Source organism: Anolis sagrei, chromosome 8 (assembly GCF_037176765.1).
Source record: "Anolis sagrei isolate rAnoSag1 chromosome 8, rAnoSag1.mat, whole genome shotgun sequence".
Lineage (NCBI taxonomy): Eukaryota > Metazoa > Chordata > Lepidosauria > Squamata > Dactyloidae > Anolis > Anolis sagrei.
In genome coordinates, this window is record NC_090028.1 from 21,021,371 (window position 1) to 21,039,526 (window position 18,156).

Sequence of the window (18,156 nt, forward strand, 5' to 3'; positions counted from 1 at the left end):
TGCTGGGATTTATAGTTCACCTACAATCAAAGAGCATTCTGAACACCACCAACGATGGAATTGAACCAAACTTGGCACACAGTTCCCCCTTGACCAACAGAAAATACTGGAAAGGTTTGGTGGGCAGTGTCCTTTGGTTTTGGAGTTGTAGTTCACCTACATCCAGAGAGCACTGTGGACTCAAACAATGATGGATCTGGACCAAACTCTACACGAATACTCAATATGCCCGAAATGCCGAACAGGGTATAGGGTTACAGCCTGTGCTGGACAGGGTTACACTCCCCCTGAAGGCGCAGGTTCGCAGTTTGGGAGTTCTCCTAGATTCATTGCTGAGCCTGGAGCCCCAGGTTTCGGCGGTGGTCAGGGGAGCTTTTGCACAATTAAAACTTGTGCGCCAGCTGTGCCCGTACCTTGGGAAGTCTGACTTGGCCACAGTGGTCCACGCTTTGGTTACATCTCGTTTAGACTACTTCAACGCTCTCTACGTGGGGTTGCCTCTGAAGACTGCCCGGAAGCTGCAGTTAGTCCAACGCTCGGCAGCCAGACTACTAACGAGTGCTGGGTACAGGGAGCACACCACTCCGCTGTTACACCAGCTCCACTGGCTGCCAATTAGCTTCTGAGCACAATTCAAAGTGCTGGTGTTAACCTATAAAGCCCTAAACGACTCCGGCCTGTTTACCTCTTCGAACGTATTCCCCCCTATCAACCATCAAGACTATTAAGATCGTCTGGAGGGGCCCTGCTCTCGGTCCCACTGGCATCGCAAGCGCGTCTGGTGGGGACGAGGGACAGGGCCTTCTTGGTGGTGGCCCCTCGACTCTCGAACTCTCTCCCACCAAGGATCAGAACTGCCCCTTCTATCCTGACATTTAGGAAACAGGTGAAAACGTGGTAATGGAGACAGGCATTCGACAAGTGAGCAAACACCCTGAGATATGGATGGAGGATGATGAACACCGATTTTAGTGGGACGACTGACTGTTGCAGTTATTGAATGTAATTGCTGTTTTAATGTTTTATTGTAATATGAAGTATGATGTTTTATTGACTGTATGTGATATTATGGTTGGAAACCGGTCTGAGTCCCTCGAGAGAGGTGAGAAGGCCGGTATATAAAACTTTTAAATAAAATAAATAAATAAATAAATAAATGTAAACACTGGTGGAGTTTGGGGAAAATAGATTCTTGACATTTGGGAGTTGTAGTTGTTGGGATTTACAGTTCCCCTTCAATCACACAGCATTCTGAACCCCAGCAACGATAGAATTGGGCTGAACTTCCCACACAGAATCCCCATGTGGGCCACAGCAACGCGTGGCAGGGGAACGGCTAGTATATATACGCGCGTTAGCTTTGGATAGCATAGGGATGAGGGAACATTCGTGTGTTTATTTTTCTGTGTTCTTATTCAGGAGATTTCCTCTCCCTCCCTTCCTGTCCCTGTGAGAATGGGATTTTGGGAAAGAAACAAGGATTGAGGATCATACTTTAGTTGCGCCCCCCCCCCCCCCCCCCCCCAAATAATAACTCTTCCAGGAGTTGGGTTCCCTTCCTTCCTTCTGTGAGGGAGCCTCCTCCAACTTCCTGTTGTCTCCCCCCGCTCTTCACTCTAGGGAGGGTCTGGCTTGGAGGCCGAGGCCCACTTCCCGGAGGCCCCTCCTCACCTTCCCACAGCTTGCGGTGTCTCCCTGCGGCCACGTTCCGCCTCATGCCCGAGAGCGGGAGGGCGATGGCGGCTGCCCTTCTTCACGGCGGCCCGAGCGGAGCGGAGGCCCCGGGGCGCGGGTCAGGCCGCGGGCCCGTCTCCATGGCGACAGCCAGGCCCACAGCCACGCTCCTCCTTCCGCCTCCGAGCCACGCCTCCTCCCTCCAAGCCACGCCCCTTCCTTCCCAGAGAAAAAAACTCAGCCGGGAGACAGCTGCCCCCTGCTGGCAGGCGGCCGGCATAGCGTCTCTGACCACAAAAGACAGGCCTTCCCTCCAAGAGAACAGAATCAATCAGGGAAAAAAACTTGCTCCATCCATGTTCAACATCTACACAAATGACCAGCCACTGCCAGAAGTGACAGAGAGTTTCATCTATGCTGATGATCGCGCCATCACCGCTCAAGCAGGGAGCTTTGAGATGGTTGAACAGAAGCTTTCCGAAGCTCTAGGTGCGCTTACTGCCTGTTACAACATCTGTTATGGAACTCCAGTATGCGGATGACAATGTTGACTGTGCGCATTCAGAAGATCTACAAGCCACTCTAAACACCTTTGCAGAAGCATACACGAAGCTTGGCCTGTCACTGAACATCAAGAAAACCAAAGTGCTCTTCCAGCAGTCACCAGCCATCCCCTCCCCAATGCCACTGATACAGCTTAATGGTGTAACATTAAAAAATGTTGACCATTTCCACTACCTTGGCAGCCACCTCTCCACCAAAGTCACAATCAACACCGAAATACAACACCGCCTGAGCTCTTTGAGTGCAGCATTCTTCCGAATAAAGCAGAGTGTTTCAGGACTGGGACATCCATAGGGACACCAAGGTGTTTGTTTATAGAGCTATTGTCCTATCAACCCTGCTATACGCCTGTAAGACGTGGACAGTCTACAGACGTCACATGCAACTCCTGGAACGATTCCATCAGTGCTGCCGCCAGAAAATCCTGCAAATCTCTTGGGAAGACAAGCGGACAAACATCAGTGTGCTGGAAGAAGCAAAGACCACCAGCATTGAAGCAATGGTCCTCTGCCATCAACTCCATTGGACTGGCCACGTTGTCTGGATGCCCGACCACCGTCTCCCAAAGCAGTTGCTGTACTCTGAACTCAAGAACGGAAAACGGAATATTAGTGGACAGGAAAAGAGATTTAAGGATGGGCTCAAAGCCAACCTTAAAATCTCTGGCATAGACACCGAGAACTGGGAAGCCCTGGCCCTTGAGTGCTCCAGCTGGAGGTCAGCTGTGACCAGCAGTGCTGCAGTATTTGAAGAGGTACGAATGGAGGGTGAAAGAGAGAAACATGCCAATAGGAAGGCGTGTCAAGCCAACCCCGACCAAGACCGCCTTCCACCTGGAAACCAATGCCCTCACTGCGGGAGAAGATGCAGGTCAAGAATAGGGCTCCACAGCCACCTACGGAATACTGATCCTGGAAGATTATCCTAAGTAAGTAAAGCCAGCCACATGACCTTGGAGGTGTCTGCAGAAAACGCCAGCTCTTTGGCAGGGGAAAACCTTTACTGTTACCCAATCAGGGCATCAAAGTGATATCATCTACATATCTAAGGTTGTTAACGTTTCTTCCAGCAATTTTAACTTCAGTCTTGGATTCGCCATTTCTGGTGTGGGCTGGTCCATGAGGTCACGAAGAGTGACCTGTTAATTGTTCTTATCATTATGATGGCACCGAATGGTGTTTGCTATGAGGCTGCCCTGAGTCCCCCTTCGGGAGTGAGAAGGGTGGGGTAAAAGTATATGAAATAAATAAACAAACAAACAACAACAATCAGGGCCAGCTAACATTTCCCAACAAAGGATTCTCCCAAGCAGTGCAATCTCCCTCGTGCAATCGCAGGCACTAAAGGATCGTCTGGATTGTGATTGCACGATAGAGAACAGATGGACAAAAGTACTTTTGAAATTGTTAACTCTGGAGACCACTGTGACCGTAGAATATCAAGACAAATACTGCCATTACAGTTAATATTTGGATGGTAAATTCTTGTTGTAAATGCAAACTTAGGTGGTTTGATGGGCTAATCCAGGGGTCCTCAAACTTTTTAAACAGAGGGCCAGGTCACAGTCCCTCAAAATGTTGGAGGGCCGGATTATAATTTGAAAAAAAAACATGCACGTATATTATTTGTAGTGCAAAAAACACTTTAAAAACAATACAATAATTAAAATGAAGAACAATTTTAACAAATATAAACTTATTTAGTATTTCAATGGGAAGTGTGGACCTACTTTTGGCTGATGAGATAGGATTGTTGTTGTTGTGTGCTTTCAAGTCATTTCAGACTTAGGTTGACCCTGAGCGAGGGCCGTGTAAATGACCTTGGAGGGCCGTATCCGGCCCTCGGGCCATAGTTTGAGGACCCCTGGGCTAATCTGTTGGGAAGTGAATTGTCAAGAACAAAACCCCACCTTGATAGGGACTGTCATTTGGTCTCATTATTGTTGCTTGCCAATGGAACATGTTATCTCCAACAGGCCCTGCTCAAATTTAGGCAGGAGGGTCATGTGCCAGGTCATTCAGTTCCTTGTGGATTCTCTTCAGAGCCATCATCACAGGTTCCATGTGTGGAGGGCAACATTCGAGGAGGCAGAAAGAAGAGGAAGGAGCTGGACTGTATAATTTGACACCTAAATCCTTTTACTGTAGAAGACTGGTGTCTTGGTGGTCTTCCTGACTGTGAGAGCCGTTCAGCAGTGGAACTCTCTGCCCCGGAGTGTGGTGGAGGCTCCCTCTTTGGAAGCTTTTAAACAGATGGCCATCTGTCAGGGGTGATTTGAATGCAACATTCCTGCTTCTTGGCAGAATGGGGTTGGACTGGATGGCCCATGAGGTCTCTTCTAACTCTTTGATTCTATGATTCTATGATTCTCTCTGCCCTGCCATATTGTGTTTTGTTCCCTGCAATTACATCTTTTCCATTTGAAGATAAGGGTTAGGTCTTCCAGGTGCGGGGGTTGATTTTGTCATTTCGGAGTTGTGGTTGTTGGGATTTATACTTCACCAACAATCAGAGAGCATTCTAAACTCCACCAATGATGGAATTGAACCAAACTAGGCACACAGAGATCCCTCGACCAACAGAAAATATTGGGTTTGGTGGGCACTGACCTTGAGTTTGGGAGTTGTGGTTCACCTACATCCAGGGAGCACTGTGGACTCAAACAATGATGGATATGGACCAAACTTGGCACAGATACTCAATATGCCCCAATGTAAACACTGGGGGGTTTGGGGAAAATAGACCTTGACATTTGGGAGTTCTAGTTGCTGGGACTTATAGTTCATCTACAATCAAAGAGCATTCTGAACCCCACCAACAATAGAATTCAGCCAGACTTCCCACACAGAACCCCCATGCCTTGGAGGAACTCGCTGGTCTCATATGGTCTCCTCCACCTACACATGTGCAGTACACTGCCATGCGCCTAGTGTGCGTGCTCTCCCCTCCCTGCTTGGGTCTCAGAATCAGCCCTCCCCTTGGCTGAGAAGCTGGCTGAGAACTTGGTGGGAGGATTCCCAATCTGTTTCCAAAAAGGAAGTGAAGGACAGGCAGAGAGATCTTCTGCCTTCTCTGCCAAAGGGGTTCCTAAGACCATCAAAAATAAGTTTTCTGGTGTTCTTCGGCGACCCCTCTGAAAACCCCATTGTGACCCCCAGGTTGAAAAACGCTGCACTAGGCATTTGCCATCCCCTCAAAGAACATCCAGACTTTCAGCATGAACTTTGAACATCCTTCCATTTTTCCTTTCCCTGAAGTGACTGTTGTTTTATGACTGTTGGCTTCAATCACTGTTTTGGCTTGCTACTTGTTTTGTATTTTGGTTATACATATATCACTTCCTAGAACTTTAACTATGAGATGTTCCGGTCTGTATTGGTGGCCCAATACTATGTATGTATATGTATGTATTTTTATATTTTATTTTATATTTTTAAAGTGAATATTGTATTTTTAAATATGTTGTAAACCGCAATGAGTCGCCGCACAGGCTGAGATATTAGCGGTATACAAGTGTACTAAATAAATAAATAAATAGAATGTGATTCGGCAAATATGCTGCTAATATAAATTCAGTACTATCCAAAAGCACTTTACACAGATTGTTGATTTGTTGTTGTTTTTAATTGTCATATCTTCAAACCCCCAGAACTTCCAAACTCATATTATATTGCCTCTTCAAATAGATATTTACACACCTTCGGTCTCCCAGAGTCCACGCCCCTTTTCAAAAGTAATGGAAGGCCTAGTATTTGCCTGGTGAAATGAGGTCTTGGGCAAAATATTATTTATGGAGTTGCGTTCTGGGGAGAGAAGCCCCTGATTTTTTTTACCAGGTTTTAAAAAATCATCCCTGATAAACAGCCACATGGAGACTAAACATGGCACAACATCCACACCCGTAAACTCTGCTAGAAACGCTTCATCTGTCGGCGTTCTTGGCGACGCTGCTTCTTCTCGTTGGGCTCCTGGTTGGTGGCTGAAGGATCTGTGGTCAGCCACGGTCCCAAGATGTTAATCCATAGGAGGTAGAGCGCCCGTCCTGGAGCCTGCAAGAGACAAACAAGATCTGGTAATTTCTCTAATTCAACTGAGAAAAAGTTGTGGGCCCGAAAATAGTTGTTCTTTTATGATTTTGGGGTGCTGAAAATGAAAATGACATTTAAAAATGTATATTGGCTCTAGTTTTTATGATATAAGCAATCACATGATCACGTATGGTTGAAAAAATGCATGTTGCGACTTACACTATGGAAGGTTCTAGAAAGTTGCGGGCCTGAAAATAGTTGTTCTTTTATGATTTTGGGGTGCCGAAAACAAAAATGACATTTTAAAATGTATATTGGCTCTAGTTTTTATGATATAAACAATCACGTGATCACATATGGTTGAAAAAATGCATGTTGCGACTTACACTATAGAAGATTCTAGAATATTCTAGAAAGTTTGATGATGCAGTATTAGTGCCGTGTGCAAAAGCCAGAAAGCCCTATATAAGGCCAGACTTTTGTACGGTGAGGGTCAGTCAGTTGAAGACTGAGACAGTATAGTTAAACATCGTTTTACATTGTTCTTTTTACTGTAGTTATGCCTCGCACGTGTGTAAATAAAGCACTATGGAAAAAAGATATCAAGGTAAATGGACTCCGTCAATGCTGTCAGACTACTGCTGGAGCATTGTAAGAGACAATCCTTTCTTTGAATACAAAAGAAAAGTCAAGAGAAGCAAACAGGATATAAACTAAAGTCATGATTAAAGCGACATTTAAACTTTCAGACTTTTCAACTGCATTAGGCCTACTAATATAGTTTCTTGCTGCACAAACATAAACAATAGACTAATTAAATAAATATTTCTCATGTATAAACTATTGGCAATATAATTTGACTAAAATTTAGTAAATATTCACGGTTTATATACATGCAGTAAGATTAGGCGCATTATCATAATATTAACGAATTACCTATTGTGGAGAAAATTGAAATAGCTGTTGCATAAAAACCAGAGCCAATTAACACATTTAATTATTATATTTGAATTCAGCATGTTAAATTTATTAAGAAACAGCACATTTCGTTTCCGTAACTGAGAAAAACTGAAAAATTGTGTAACAGTGTAATTTCTCTAATTATACAGCAATCTTGTTACAGAAAACCATCCCTGAACATCAGCAAAAGGCTTGGAGGATTTGGGGGAGAACACTAAATTGAAGCTTATACTAATGAATATATTTGTTGTTTATTTGTTCAGTCGCTCCTGACTCTTCGTGACCTCCTGGACCAGCCCATGCCAGAGCTCCTTGTTGGCCATGGCCACCCCTAGCTCCTTCAATGTCAAGCCAGTCACTTCAAGGGTAACATCCATCCATCTTGCCCTTGGTTGGCCCCTCTTCCTTTTTCCTTCCATTTTCCTCAGCATCATTCTCTTCTCCAAGCTTTCCTGTCTTCTTATTATGTAGCCAAAAGACTTCATCTTTGCCTCTTTGCAGTTTGGCTTTATTTCCTGGAGTATGGACTGGTTTGATCTTCTTGGGGTCCAAGGCACTCTCAGAATTTTCCTCCAGCACCACAGTTCAAAAGCCTCTAACTTCCTTCACTCAGCCTTCCTTATGGTCCAGTTCTTGCATCCATAGGTTACTACAGTGGAATGCCACTGCTTTAACTATGTGGACCTTCATTGCCATCGTGATGACTCAACTCTTCACTATTTTATTGAGACTGGTCATTGCTTTCCTATTAAGAGGGAAACGTCTTCTGATTTCCTGGCTGCAGTCTATGTCTGCAGACATCTTCACGCCTAGAATTACAAAGTCTATCACTGCCTCCATGTTTTCTCTGTCTATTTGCCTGTTATCAATCATTCTGGTTGCCATAATCTTGGTTTTTTTATGTTTAACTGCAACCCAGCTTTTGCACGTTCTTCTTTCACCTTGATTAGAAGGCTCCTCAGCTCCTCCTCGCTTTCAGCCATCAAAGTGGTATCATCTGCATATATAAGGTTGTTAATGTTTCTTCCAGCAATTTTAACTCCAGCCTTGGCTTCATCAAGCCCTGCACATTGCATGATGTGTTCTGCATACAAGTTAAAAAGGTTGGGTGAGAGTATACAACCTTGTCGTACGCCTTTCCCAATCTTGAACCAGTTCTTACTGTTGTTCCTTGGTCCTTATACAGATTCCTCAGGAGAGAGACAAGGTGATTTGGTATGCCCATACCACCAAAAACCTGCCATAATTTATTATGATCCACACAGTCAAAGGTTAGAATAATCAATAAAACAGAAATAGATGTTTTTCTGAAACTCCCTGCCTTCCTCCATTATCTGACAGGTATTGGCAATTTGGTTTCTCATTCCAAAGCCTTTTCTAAACCCAGCATCTAGCAACTCTTGCTCCATGTATTTTATTTATTTATATTTATTTACTGTATTTGTATATCGCCTTTTGCAGCCAATTGGTGACTCACGTATTGCTGGAGAATATGAATATGTAGAGAATGTAAATTGTATATTTATTTATTTCTTGCATTTCTACCCCACCCTTCTTCCCCGAAGACCATTTTACTCGAGTCTTATTCCAGTCGTCGTCCCCAAATGAAATCCTTTCTACAAAAAAGAAAAAAAAAAGGGGGGGGGGAGCACAGGCAATCCTCAAGTTACAAACATATGACTTTATATGACTGGAGTCACACTTTAAAAATATAACTGTCCCGAATTCCATACAAATACAACTTAAGGACAAACCTACAGAACCTATCTTGGGTTGTTGTAAGTTTTTTGGGCTGTATGGCCATGTTCCAGAAGCATTCTCTCCTGATGTTTTGCCCACATCTATGGCAAGCATCCTCAGAGGTTGTAAAGACCTCACAACCTCTAAAGATGCCTGCCATAGATGAAACAGGTGAAACATCAGGACACAATGCTTCTGGAACATGGTCATTCAGCCCAAAAAACTTACAACAACCCAGTGATTCTGACCATGAAAGCCTTTGACAATACATAGAACCTATCTCGTTTGTAACTTGGGGACAGCCTGCATCTAGCTCTTTCTGTATCACAGAAGTTGTGCACAGATTCTCTTTATTTATTTTTTGTTATCAATCTCTTGTTCTTTTTAAAGAAACTATTGGAGGATCAGTTACTCCAACATACTGTATTCTCTATCTTTGGAATCAAAAAGAAGATAGAAGCTTTATTTGAACAATTTTACAAACCTCTTCTTTCTATCTATTAAGAAGAAGAAAAAATAAGACCCCAAGAATGCATATAAATGGAATAACAAGTAACACTAACAAGTATTGGCTTGCAAATACTATAAGTAACATATATTTAGTTAGGTTTTCATTATATACTGTATTAATAAATTGGAGGGAGAGACTTACCAAGAGCCAAAAGTACCACACATAGAGGGAAAAACAGCTGAGGACCTGGATTATGGCCGTGAGCAAGATCACATCCTTCAGATGCCTAAAGACAAACATGAAAACAATTCTACGGGTACAGAACTCAGCAGAAAAACTTGACTTGCCCTTTTAAAGCAGGCCGCATGTGAAATGTCCTCCTCACCCCCTTCCTCCTGTTGGAACTTCACATCCAGGTTACGCTGGTCCTCAGTAGCTCATTTGCCTTGAGGGGGACTTTTGGGAAACTCAAAGAGACGTTTAGGAAACTTTAGGGAAGTTGGATTAGAAGACTTTCAAGATTCTCTCATATTATATGATTATATGAACAATAATTCCAAAATGTTTGAATCTCTAAGGAGTTTAATAATAATAATAATTTTATTTATATCCCACCATCAACTCCCAAAAAGGGACTTGGGTGGCTTACAGAACAGCATTTAAGCCACTGTTTATGCAATGAAATTTATTCACTCTTCTCTTTTCTAGTCCCTTATTTGTCTCATTTGTATTTGTTTCATTTGTTTCTTTCGTATTTTTGTTTCATAACGTTCATTCGGATGGCACGAAACAGTACACCCCTTTCTGGTACGGGAAAAAACAGTAAAACGAAAAGGAAAGTAGGAACAGAAACCATTTGGATGCCTGCTTTTCAGACCACTGAGCCCTGCCTGTCAGGCCAAGTAGTGGAGAAGAACGCCATCTGCTTCACCTGCTGCCCGCCTTGCCTCATTTCACCCACCACCACTCTGCAGACTGAGGGGAAAGCATCACATGTGGTATCTTAAGCCTTGTCTTTACACTCACTACTCTTCTGCAGATGGAGAGTTAAACTTCTCAGAATTAGTGAAATCTTGAGTGTAACGTGGTCACTAATTTATAAAGAGTTTGTAAAGGAGCCACCAATTTGTAAGGAGTGTAATAAAGGAGGCATTCGCTCCATGTTAATAAGGAGCCCTGGACAGGGTTTTTGTGGCACACAGCTGAATAAAACCCCACATCATCTGCTTTGACCTGGAATATATAGCAGTGTGGATTCAGATAACCCAGTTCAAAGCAGATATTGTGGGATTTTCTGCCTTGATATTCTGGGTTATATGGCAGTGTGGAAGGGCCCTGAGAGCACAAGAAGGAAGGATAGTATTCCATTGAGTAGAGCAAGCAGTTGGGAAAGCCAGGTTCCCAATAAATGCTGCGGCCTTTTAATGTTCCCCTACGTCATGGGAAGGAGGTGGGAGATGTGTTTGTGCTCAGGCAGCAGGTCCTGCTCACCTGGACTTGTGTGGGGTAGACACTCACTCTGCCATCCCCTGCTCCATATTCAGGTCAACGCCGCCGTCGGCAAGACTGCCATCCTCCGCAAAAGTAGCCTTCGCCATGGAGCTCATGGAGCGGTAACTGGCCAGATAGACAATCAAGCTGAACACAAATGCAATCTACAATAAGAACATGGAGATCAGCCAGGAAACGCAGCTGAGCCCTAGCCCAACTCTCAGAGAGCACTTAAGCACAAAACCAGGAACAAATATATTTGGCTGCAACCCCCAAACTCTCCCAGCCATCATGCCCAGCAAGGGCTGATGGGAGATGTTGTATTTAAATTAACTTTCCCAACACTTAGAAACTTAATATAAAAGTTGAACTTAGTATAAAACACTTAATGGGAGGGAAACTTGTGGACCTCCATTTGTTGTTAGAATTGAATTCCCACCAGGCTGAACCAGCATAGCTATTTGTGAACAATGACATGACTGTAGTTCTACATCTGGAGCGCTGTGACTTTCCCACTCCTGCTACCTATTTACAACACGGACAGGGTGTCTGCTGTTGACAAATTAATGTGTCTCAGTTGCTCTAATGCAGGCATGGACAAACTTCAGCCCTCCAGGTGTTTTGGACTTCAACTCCCAGAATTCCTAACAGCCTACCAGGCATTGGCTACCTTGATTAGCCTTGCAGCTTCAAGGCCTGGCTTGAATTGTTTCTTGTCTGGAATTCCCGTTTTTGAGTGTTGTTCTTTATACACTCAAAAACAGAGGAATTTCAGACAATAAACAATCAGGGCCAGCTAATCACTCCAAACAAAGGATTGCCTCATGCAGCAAGCAGCTAGACCTTGAAGCTACAAGGCCATCAAATGTTAATCAAGGTGGCCAGTTGCAACATTCACACTTGCCTCAAGCAGACAAGAGTTCTCTCCCCCATTCTGGACACTCCACAGATATCCAATCCAATAAGCCTTTATTGGCATATACATAGCAAGGAGGTATAAAATACAGCACAAATCATGGGAAAGGGAACTTCACATTTGCTACACATTCCGTTTACAGACTTCATTCAGGAATCTTGCCACTGAAAGGCAGCAGTTAAAATCTTGACAATTTAAAAGCATAATTACTTTGTCTGAATCACTATAGTTTTTCAAGGAATCTATAACATGTGGTATTAAGCTAAATCTTAGATCCTGGTAAAGTGGGCAGTGCAGAAGAATATGCAGGATGGAATCCAGCTGTCATGTGTTACAGGGACAAAGCCTCTTATTGCTTGATAGACCGTTGAGTCTTCCTCTATGGTGAAGAGATGGCATAATATTAAATCTAGCCAGCATGTAGACTCTCCTGTAAGAGGGGTTAGTGAGCACTGCAATATAAAAGGCTGGGTTTCCCTGTATGAATGGAATTGCCATGTTCATATGTGAACAGGATTTATTGGCCAAACTCAACAGTTGGTTATAGTCCCTTTCTAGCAGGCTCTTTTTAATAAGAGTAAAAATCTCATTGAAAGTTAGCAAGTTCAGGAAGTCGCTATCATAGCCCAATTCCTCAATCTTTGCTAGAGCTGTTGAGCACCATTTTGAATGGTGGAGTTCGCTCAAGGTGAGTTGGGTCAGAGTGTTGCTGGGACTTTTGTAGTGGATAGATAACCAAAATTTAATGATGTTTAGCCAGATAGTGGCCTCTCTAAAGTATTGGCCAGATTCTAGACATAGAACTGCATATGGGACACAGTTTGGGACACCAAATAATTTGTGGAGGAATTTTGAGTGGAAAGATCTGATGGCACTGTTACCAGGGGTTAACCAAATGGATGCTCCATAGAGTAGTTGTGACATCACCTTTGCTTAGAAGACTTGCAGAGATGGTGGGATATATTGGTTGGCCCTGGAGTGGATTACTATTTACATGTCAGTGTGAAGCATAATAAGGACATTACAAGCCTTTAGATTAAAATCTAAGGCGATGTAGGACTCACCCATGTCCAGAAAGTGGCTGATACATAGAAAACCACAAGGTTTACAATTCCATAAATCGCCTGAAACCAAAGGAAACAAAAGTCAAAACCTAGTAAAAAAGGAAGATGAGGACACAAACCAAGAAAAACCAAGGAAGAAAAGAGACATGCTCCTTTGAATCTCTTTTAGTAATACTGCAAATCTCTGTAAAGTCTAGTCACAATCAAAATGAAAGAGTTAGTCCATTGAAACCCAAAGCCACCTTCTCATCTTCAAACACAAAGCTTAAGAAATGGCAAGTTCATACCAAGCTTACACATGAGAACACAAGTTGTTCATGTTGTTATTGATAGCTAGTGGTTTTTGTAAAAAGCAAGAAAGATCAGCGAAGACATATGAAGTGACTATTTCACTGTATCTAGTTGGGATTTATTTTTTGTTATTCTGTCCTTTTTTCCAGAGTTAAAATGCATGTATATTGATTACATCTCCTTTCCCATTTTAACTCTACAAAAATTCTAAGACTGGGGCCATCTCGAAGCCTAATGTGATTTTTATGACAGAAGGCCAAACTACAGATGAGTTACATAACTTAAATGTTGCATATATTTAAAGTTGTTTTAAAAAACAATGACAACACTAACTTGCAGCCATGGGGCAGCACAAGCAGGGCTGGGATTAAAATGTACAGAGAGATTTGAAATGATTATATAATCACCCCCATGTTTTAGTACCACCAAAGAACAGTCTCCCAAAGCTATTATTTTTTCTGGAAAAGAAGCTCCCACTGACATCAGTGAGAGCATTCCTGAACTAGCAAACAACTGAGGAAAAACAAAGAACGTAGGCATCCTATGTTTGATCCCATGGAGAATCTGATATTTGAGATTCCAAGGCTGGTATTCTGTCAAGCACATGACACTGACTCTGGTCATTAGTTAGACTCGGGCTGGATCTACAATGCCACATAATCCAGTTTCTGAATCCAGATTATCTGCTTTGAACTGAATCATATGAGTCTACACTGCCATATAAACCAGTTTAAAGCAGATAATTTAGATTCAGAAATGGGATTATATAGCAGTGTAGATAAGGCCTCACATTCCATCAAGGAAGCATCCACCACATACAAGCTTTATTACCAAAGCATTCAAAGTAAAAAAATATTTTTGTATTTAATTTTTCATGTTGTGCCACAGAAACTGAACAGTCAGTCAAGAGGAAAAGACAATCATCTTACAAATGCCTTTTCAAGACTTTCAACCCCAAAGCCAGATTTCTCGCATCATAGGGACATGTGTGTGTGCCATGTCCCTATGATGCACTTTCCCCCGTCCTAAACTGAAAGCCTACCTCACTGTTTATCCTTTTTGGGCTCCCCTCAATTACATATTTTCTATTCCTACCTCATCCAGGGTTTTATCATTTTACCTCGTCCATTCGGCTTGCCCATTCTATTCGATTTTATATTGTGTCAATGTGCTTTATTTATTTTATTTTACTACTGTGTGTATTTTATTCTGATGTAATTGTTGTTGTCTGCAGTCTGTATTTTATTTTGCTGTATTGTACCTTTGGGCTTGGCCTCATGTTAGTCGCCCCGAATCCCCTTTGTGGAGATGGTGGCGGGATATAAATAAAGATTATTATTATTACTATTATTATTATTATTATTTTATTGTTAACTTTATTTGTACCCCACTAGCATCTCCCAAAGGACTCGATGCGGCTTACAAAAGCCAAGGCCTCAAAACACAACATAACAATACACAACCTAAAGCAAATTAAAAACCGTTAAAGCAATATTAAACAACAAGCAATAAAACAATACACCAATACACAATAAAACTGGGCCGGGCCAGAGTAATGGGTACAGATTAAAAGTGATTATTATTATTATTATTATTATTATTATTATTATTATTCTCGCCTTACCTTTTCACACCTGTCATGTGGTGAGGAACAGAGTCAGGTAGAAATAAATACTTCACTTTCCTTGCATCTTGAAAAGAGTAGCAGTCTTTGAAGGCATTCTGACATTTAATGGGGAATGCACTGCAAGCTAGAAACTGAAGATAGCCTTCCTGGCAAAAATAAAGCCCTTCTCTTCCTAGCCACAATGCTACAACTACTGGGAACTGGCTCTCAAATACTTCAGCCTGGGAAGATCTATTATCTCTCCATCTGTGCCCAAACCCAGAGACACAGGCTGTCTTCTGATTAAAAACAAGACCAAACATCAGGCAAACTATTCAGCAGGCAAGTTATTCAGACCAAAAATGTTTTCACAACTGCAAGTGATTTCTGTTCAAAATATCCAAACAGTATTAATGCAGAACATGATACACTCACATTTGCACCTAGAATGATCCGCAGGTAGAACTTGAGGGTGTCTTTGTTTTCTTCAAATATCTGCTTTTTACCTTTGGTTCCCACCTTTCCCTTTGGCTGGAAAATAAAATAAGAAAATGCAGCCAAGTAAATAACAGGATAAAAGTCTGAAGAAAGAGAAAGCCCTGCTGGCTTATATGTTTTGTTCATATCCCAAATTCACTATTAAACTGTATTTTACATTAAACAACTAGAACTAATACATTGCTAGCAGCAACAGACCTAACTTTATATGCAAGCCAATATCTCACAAATTAGCTTTTAACCTGGATTTCTCATCTCTTGTAAACACTGTACCTGTCATCACAACTTCCTTCTTAGTATTTGGGTGACCATATGGGGAACTAAATGGGGACTTCAGCATGTGCACAAGCCCCACATCTTGAATATGATCACATACCCAGCAATGTCAGAGGCCTTCCTGCTCAGAGCACAAAGGTCTTCATAGAACTTCATTACTCCATTTGCTTGGATACAGCTATAAAGCCTTTATGATCAGGAATTAGGCCTAGCCAGAGTTCTTCATCATGGAGTTCTGTATCTGCATTCAACTAAATGTATTTAGAAGGCGCTTGGTAGACAGATCTGTGTAATAATAATAATAATAATATTAATAATAATAATACTATGTAACAAAATTTGAAAAAAATATGTTCCTGGTTTGAAAATGTTATTTCCTGTTTAATTTTGGGGTAGTCGTTATACTCCAGAAACCTAATTTTTGTGGCTGCCACAAACTGTGTTGAATTGGTTGAGACTCTATAGTCCCTTCTACACTGCCAGATAAAATCCAGATTATCATCTTTGAACTGGATTATATGGCAGTATAGACTCAGATAATCCAGTTCAAAGCAGATAATGCAGATTATCTGCTTTAATAATCTGGATTGTATGGCAGTATAGAAGTATACTGCCATAGTATACAGTAGACTCCTGCAGAAGTGAGAGGATCCCTCTTGTCTTTTGCTGAACGTAGCACTTGTTGGATTTTCTTGGTGGATCTGTAGATAGTTTGTATGTTGTGTTTCCTCATCAGCTTTCCTATGCGGTCAGTGGTTCCCTTGATGTATGGCAAGAACACTTTTCCTCTGGTTGGATCTTTGTCTTGACTCTCGTGGCTTGTTCTCGGTCTTTTGATCTCTGAGGTGGAGTGTCCATTGGCCTGTAGAGCCCAGTTTAGGTGGTTCGGTTCATTTTGGAGGAGGTGGGGTTCGTATACCATGCAGCTGTGGACAAGTCTACATAGGGACCACCAAACGCAGCATTGCCCAAACATGAATCAAGGAACATGAAAGGCACTGCAGACTACTTCAACCAGAGAAGTCAGCCATAGCAAAGCACCTGATGAACCAATAGTTCACCTACAATCAAAGAGCATTCTGAACTCCACCAATGATGGAATTCAACCAAACATGGTATACAGGACTTCCATGACCAATAGAACACACTGGTGGGCATTGACCTTGAGTTTGGGAGTTGTAGTTCACCTACATCCAGAGAGCACTGTGGACTCAAACAATGATGGATCTGGACCAAACTTGACACAAAAATTCCATATGCCTAAATATGAACACAGATGGAGTTTGGAGGAAACCTTGACATTTGGGATTTGTAGTTACTGGGATTTACAGTTCACTACAATTAAAGAGCATTCTGAAACCCACAAATGACATAAATTGGGCAAACTTCCCACACAGAACCCCCATGACTAACAGAAAATACTTAAGGCCATCCAGTCCAACTCTCTTCACCAGGGCAAGAAAATGTAATCAGAGCCCTCCTGACAAAGAGCCATCCAGTCATAAATATAGATAGATAGATATGATTCTCTCTCTCACACACAGATATAGTTTCATAGATTTGAAAGAGACCCCTAAAGAAGGACTATGATATGTTGCATATTCCAGAGTGGGCAAACCAGACACTCTCCACATCAACACTGACAAAGAAACAACAAGAAATATTCAGTTCTTGTGGGTTTTTTCGGGCTATGTGGCCATGTTCTAGAGGCATTTCTCCTGACGTTTCGCCTGCATCTATGGCAAGCATCCTCAACCCACAAGAACTGAGTGATTCCAGCCATGAAAGCCTTCGACAATAACAAGAAATATTGTTTACTCACAAGCATACAAGAATTACATATATTAGAAACCAACACTTTCTCGTTACTTTATTTTCCAGATCACCAGACTGGGCCATAGCAATGCGTGGCAGTGGGCGGCTAGTTATATATAAACCCACTTTCCTAGTTCCAACAGACCTCACTACCTCTGAGGATGCTTGCCACAGATGCAGGCGAAACGTCAGGAGAAAATGCTTGTAGAACATGGCCATATAGCCCGAAAAAACCTACAACAACCCAGTTATTCCGGCCATGAAAGCCTTCAACAATACAATGAAGAGAATCCTTTCCATCCGCTTCTTGCTCCCTCTAAAACGGAGTTGAGGATAGAAAGAAAGAAAAAGGAGGTAGGAAAGAGAGAGAAGGAATGCGGAATTCAGAAAGCGTGGCCTTGTAGTTTAAGCCTTGGGATTGTGGCTCTGAACCCGGTGGGTGCCTTTAAGCATGGCAAGCCACGCTCTTTCAGCCTCTGAGGAAACACACAGGCAAACCCGCTTTGGACAAATGTTGACAAGGAAACTCTGGGAGAGAGTTGCCTTCGGAAAGACGTGACAGCACAACAACAACAACAGTCTTGAGGGATCCTGAAGCGGCCCTGCTGGCCCCTGACTCACCGCCATGACGAGCCTTCCTCAGGAAGCCAGCGAAAAACCCTCCACCAACTCAGCACATCCAGACTTCCGGCGCAGAGGTGATGACGCCATCAAGGGCGCCGCAGCCTTCTCGCGAACTGTAATTCCCAGCAAGCTCGGCGCCGTCGCCATGGGGACCCGGG

General features: G+C 42.6%; 2 protein-coding genes across 3 annotated transcripts in view; both read right to left on the bottom strand.

Annotated features, from left to right (window-relative positions):
• ZDHHC1 (zinc finger DHHC-type containing 1) overlaps positions 1-1,861 on the bottom strand; it is a 28,357-nt gene extending 26,496 nt beyond the window's left edge. Inside the window, exon 1 of the mRNA XM_060788050.2 lies at positions 1,672-1,861. The gene's annotated coding sequence lies outside the window, so the exon portion shown is untranslated. The remainder of the gene's footprint in view (positions 1-1,671) is intronic.
• Positions 1,862-5,840: 3,979 nt separating this feature from the next.
• On the bottom strand, positions 5,841-18,097 carry TMEM208 (transmembrane protein 208). Of its 2 annotated transcripts, XM_060788346.2 has the most exons (6): positions 17,996-18,097; positions 15,221-15,316; positions 12,889-12,948; positions 10,936-11,072; positions 9,619-9,703; positions 5,841-6,287 (listed from the first exon to the last, which is right to left on the bottom strand). In XM_060788346.2, the coding sequence occupies exons 1-6, from the start codon at positions 17,999-18,001 to the stop codon at positions 6,150-6,152; spliced, it is 522 nt and encodes a 173-aa protein (XP_060644329.2). In that variant the 5' UTR covers positions 18,002-18,097; the 3' UTR covers positions 5,841-6,149. The 2 variants fall into 2 exon arrangements, with proteins under 2 accessions (XP_060644329.2, XP_060644330.1); XM_060788347.2 differs by lacking the exon at positions 17,996-18,097 and having other exon boundaries at positions 10,936-11,055; positions 15,221-15,305.
• Between the last annotated feature and the right edge of the window lie 59 nt (positions 18,098-18,156).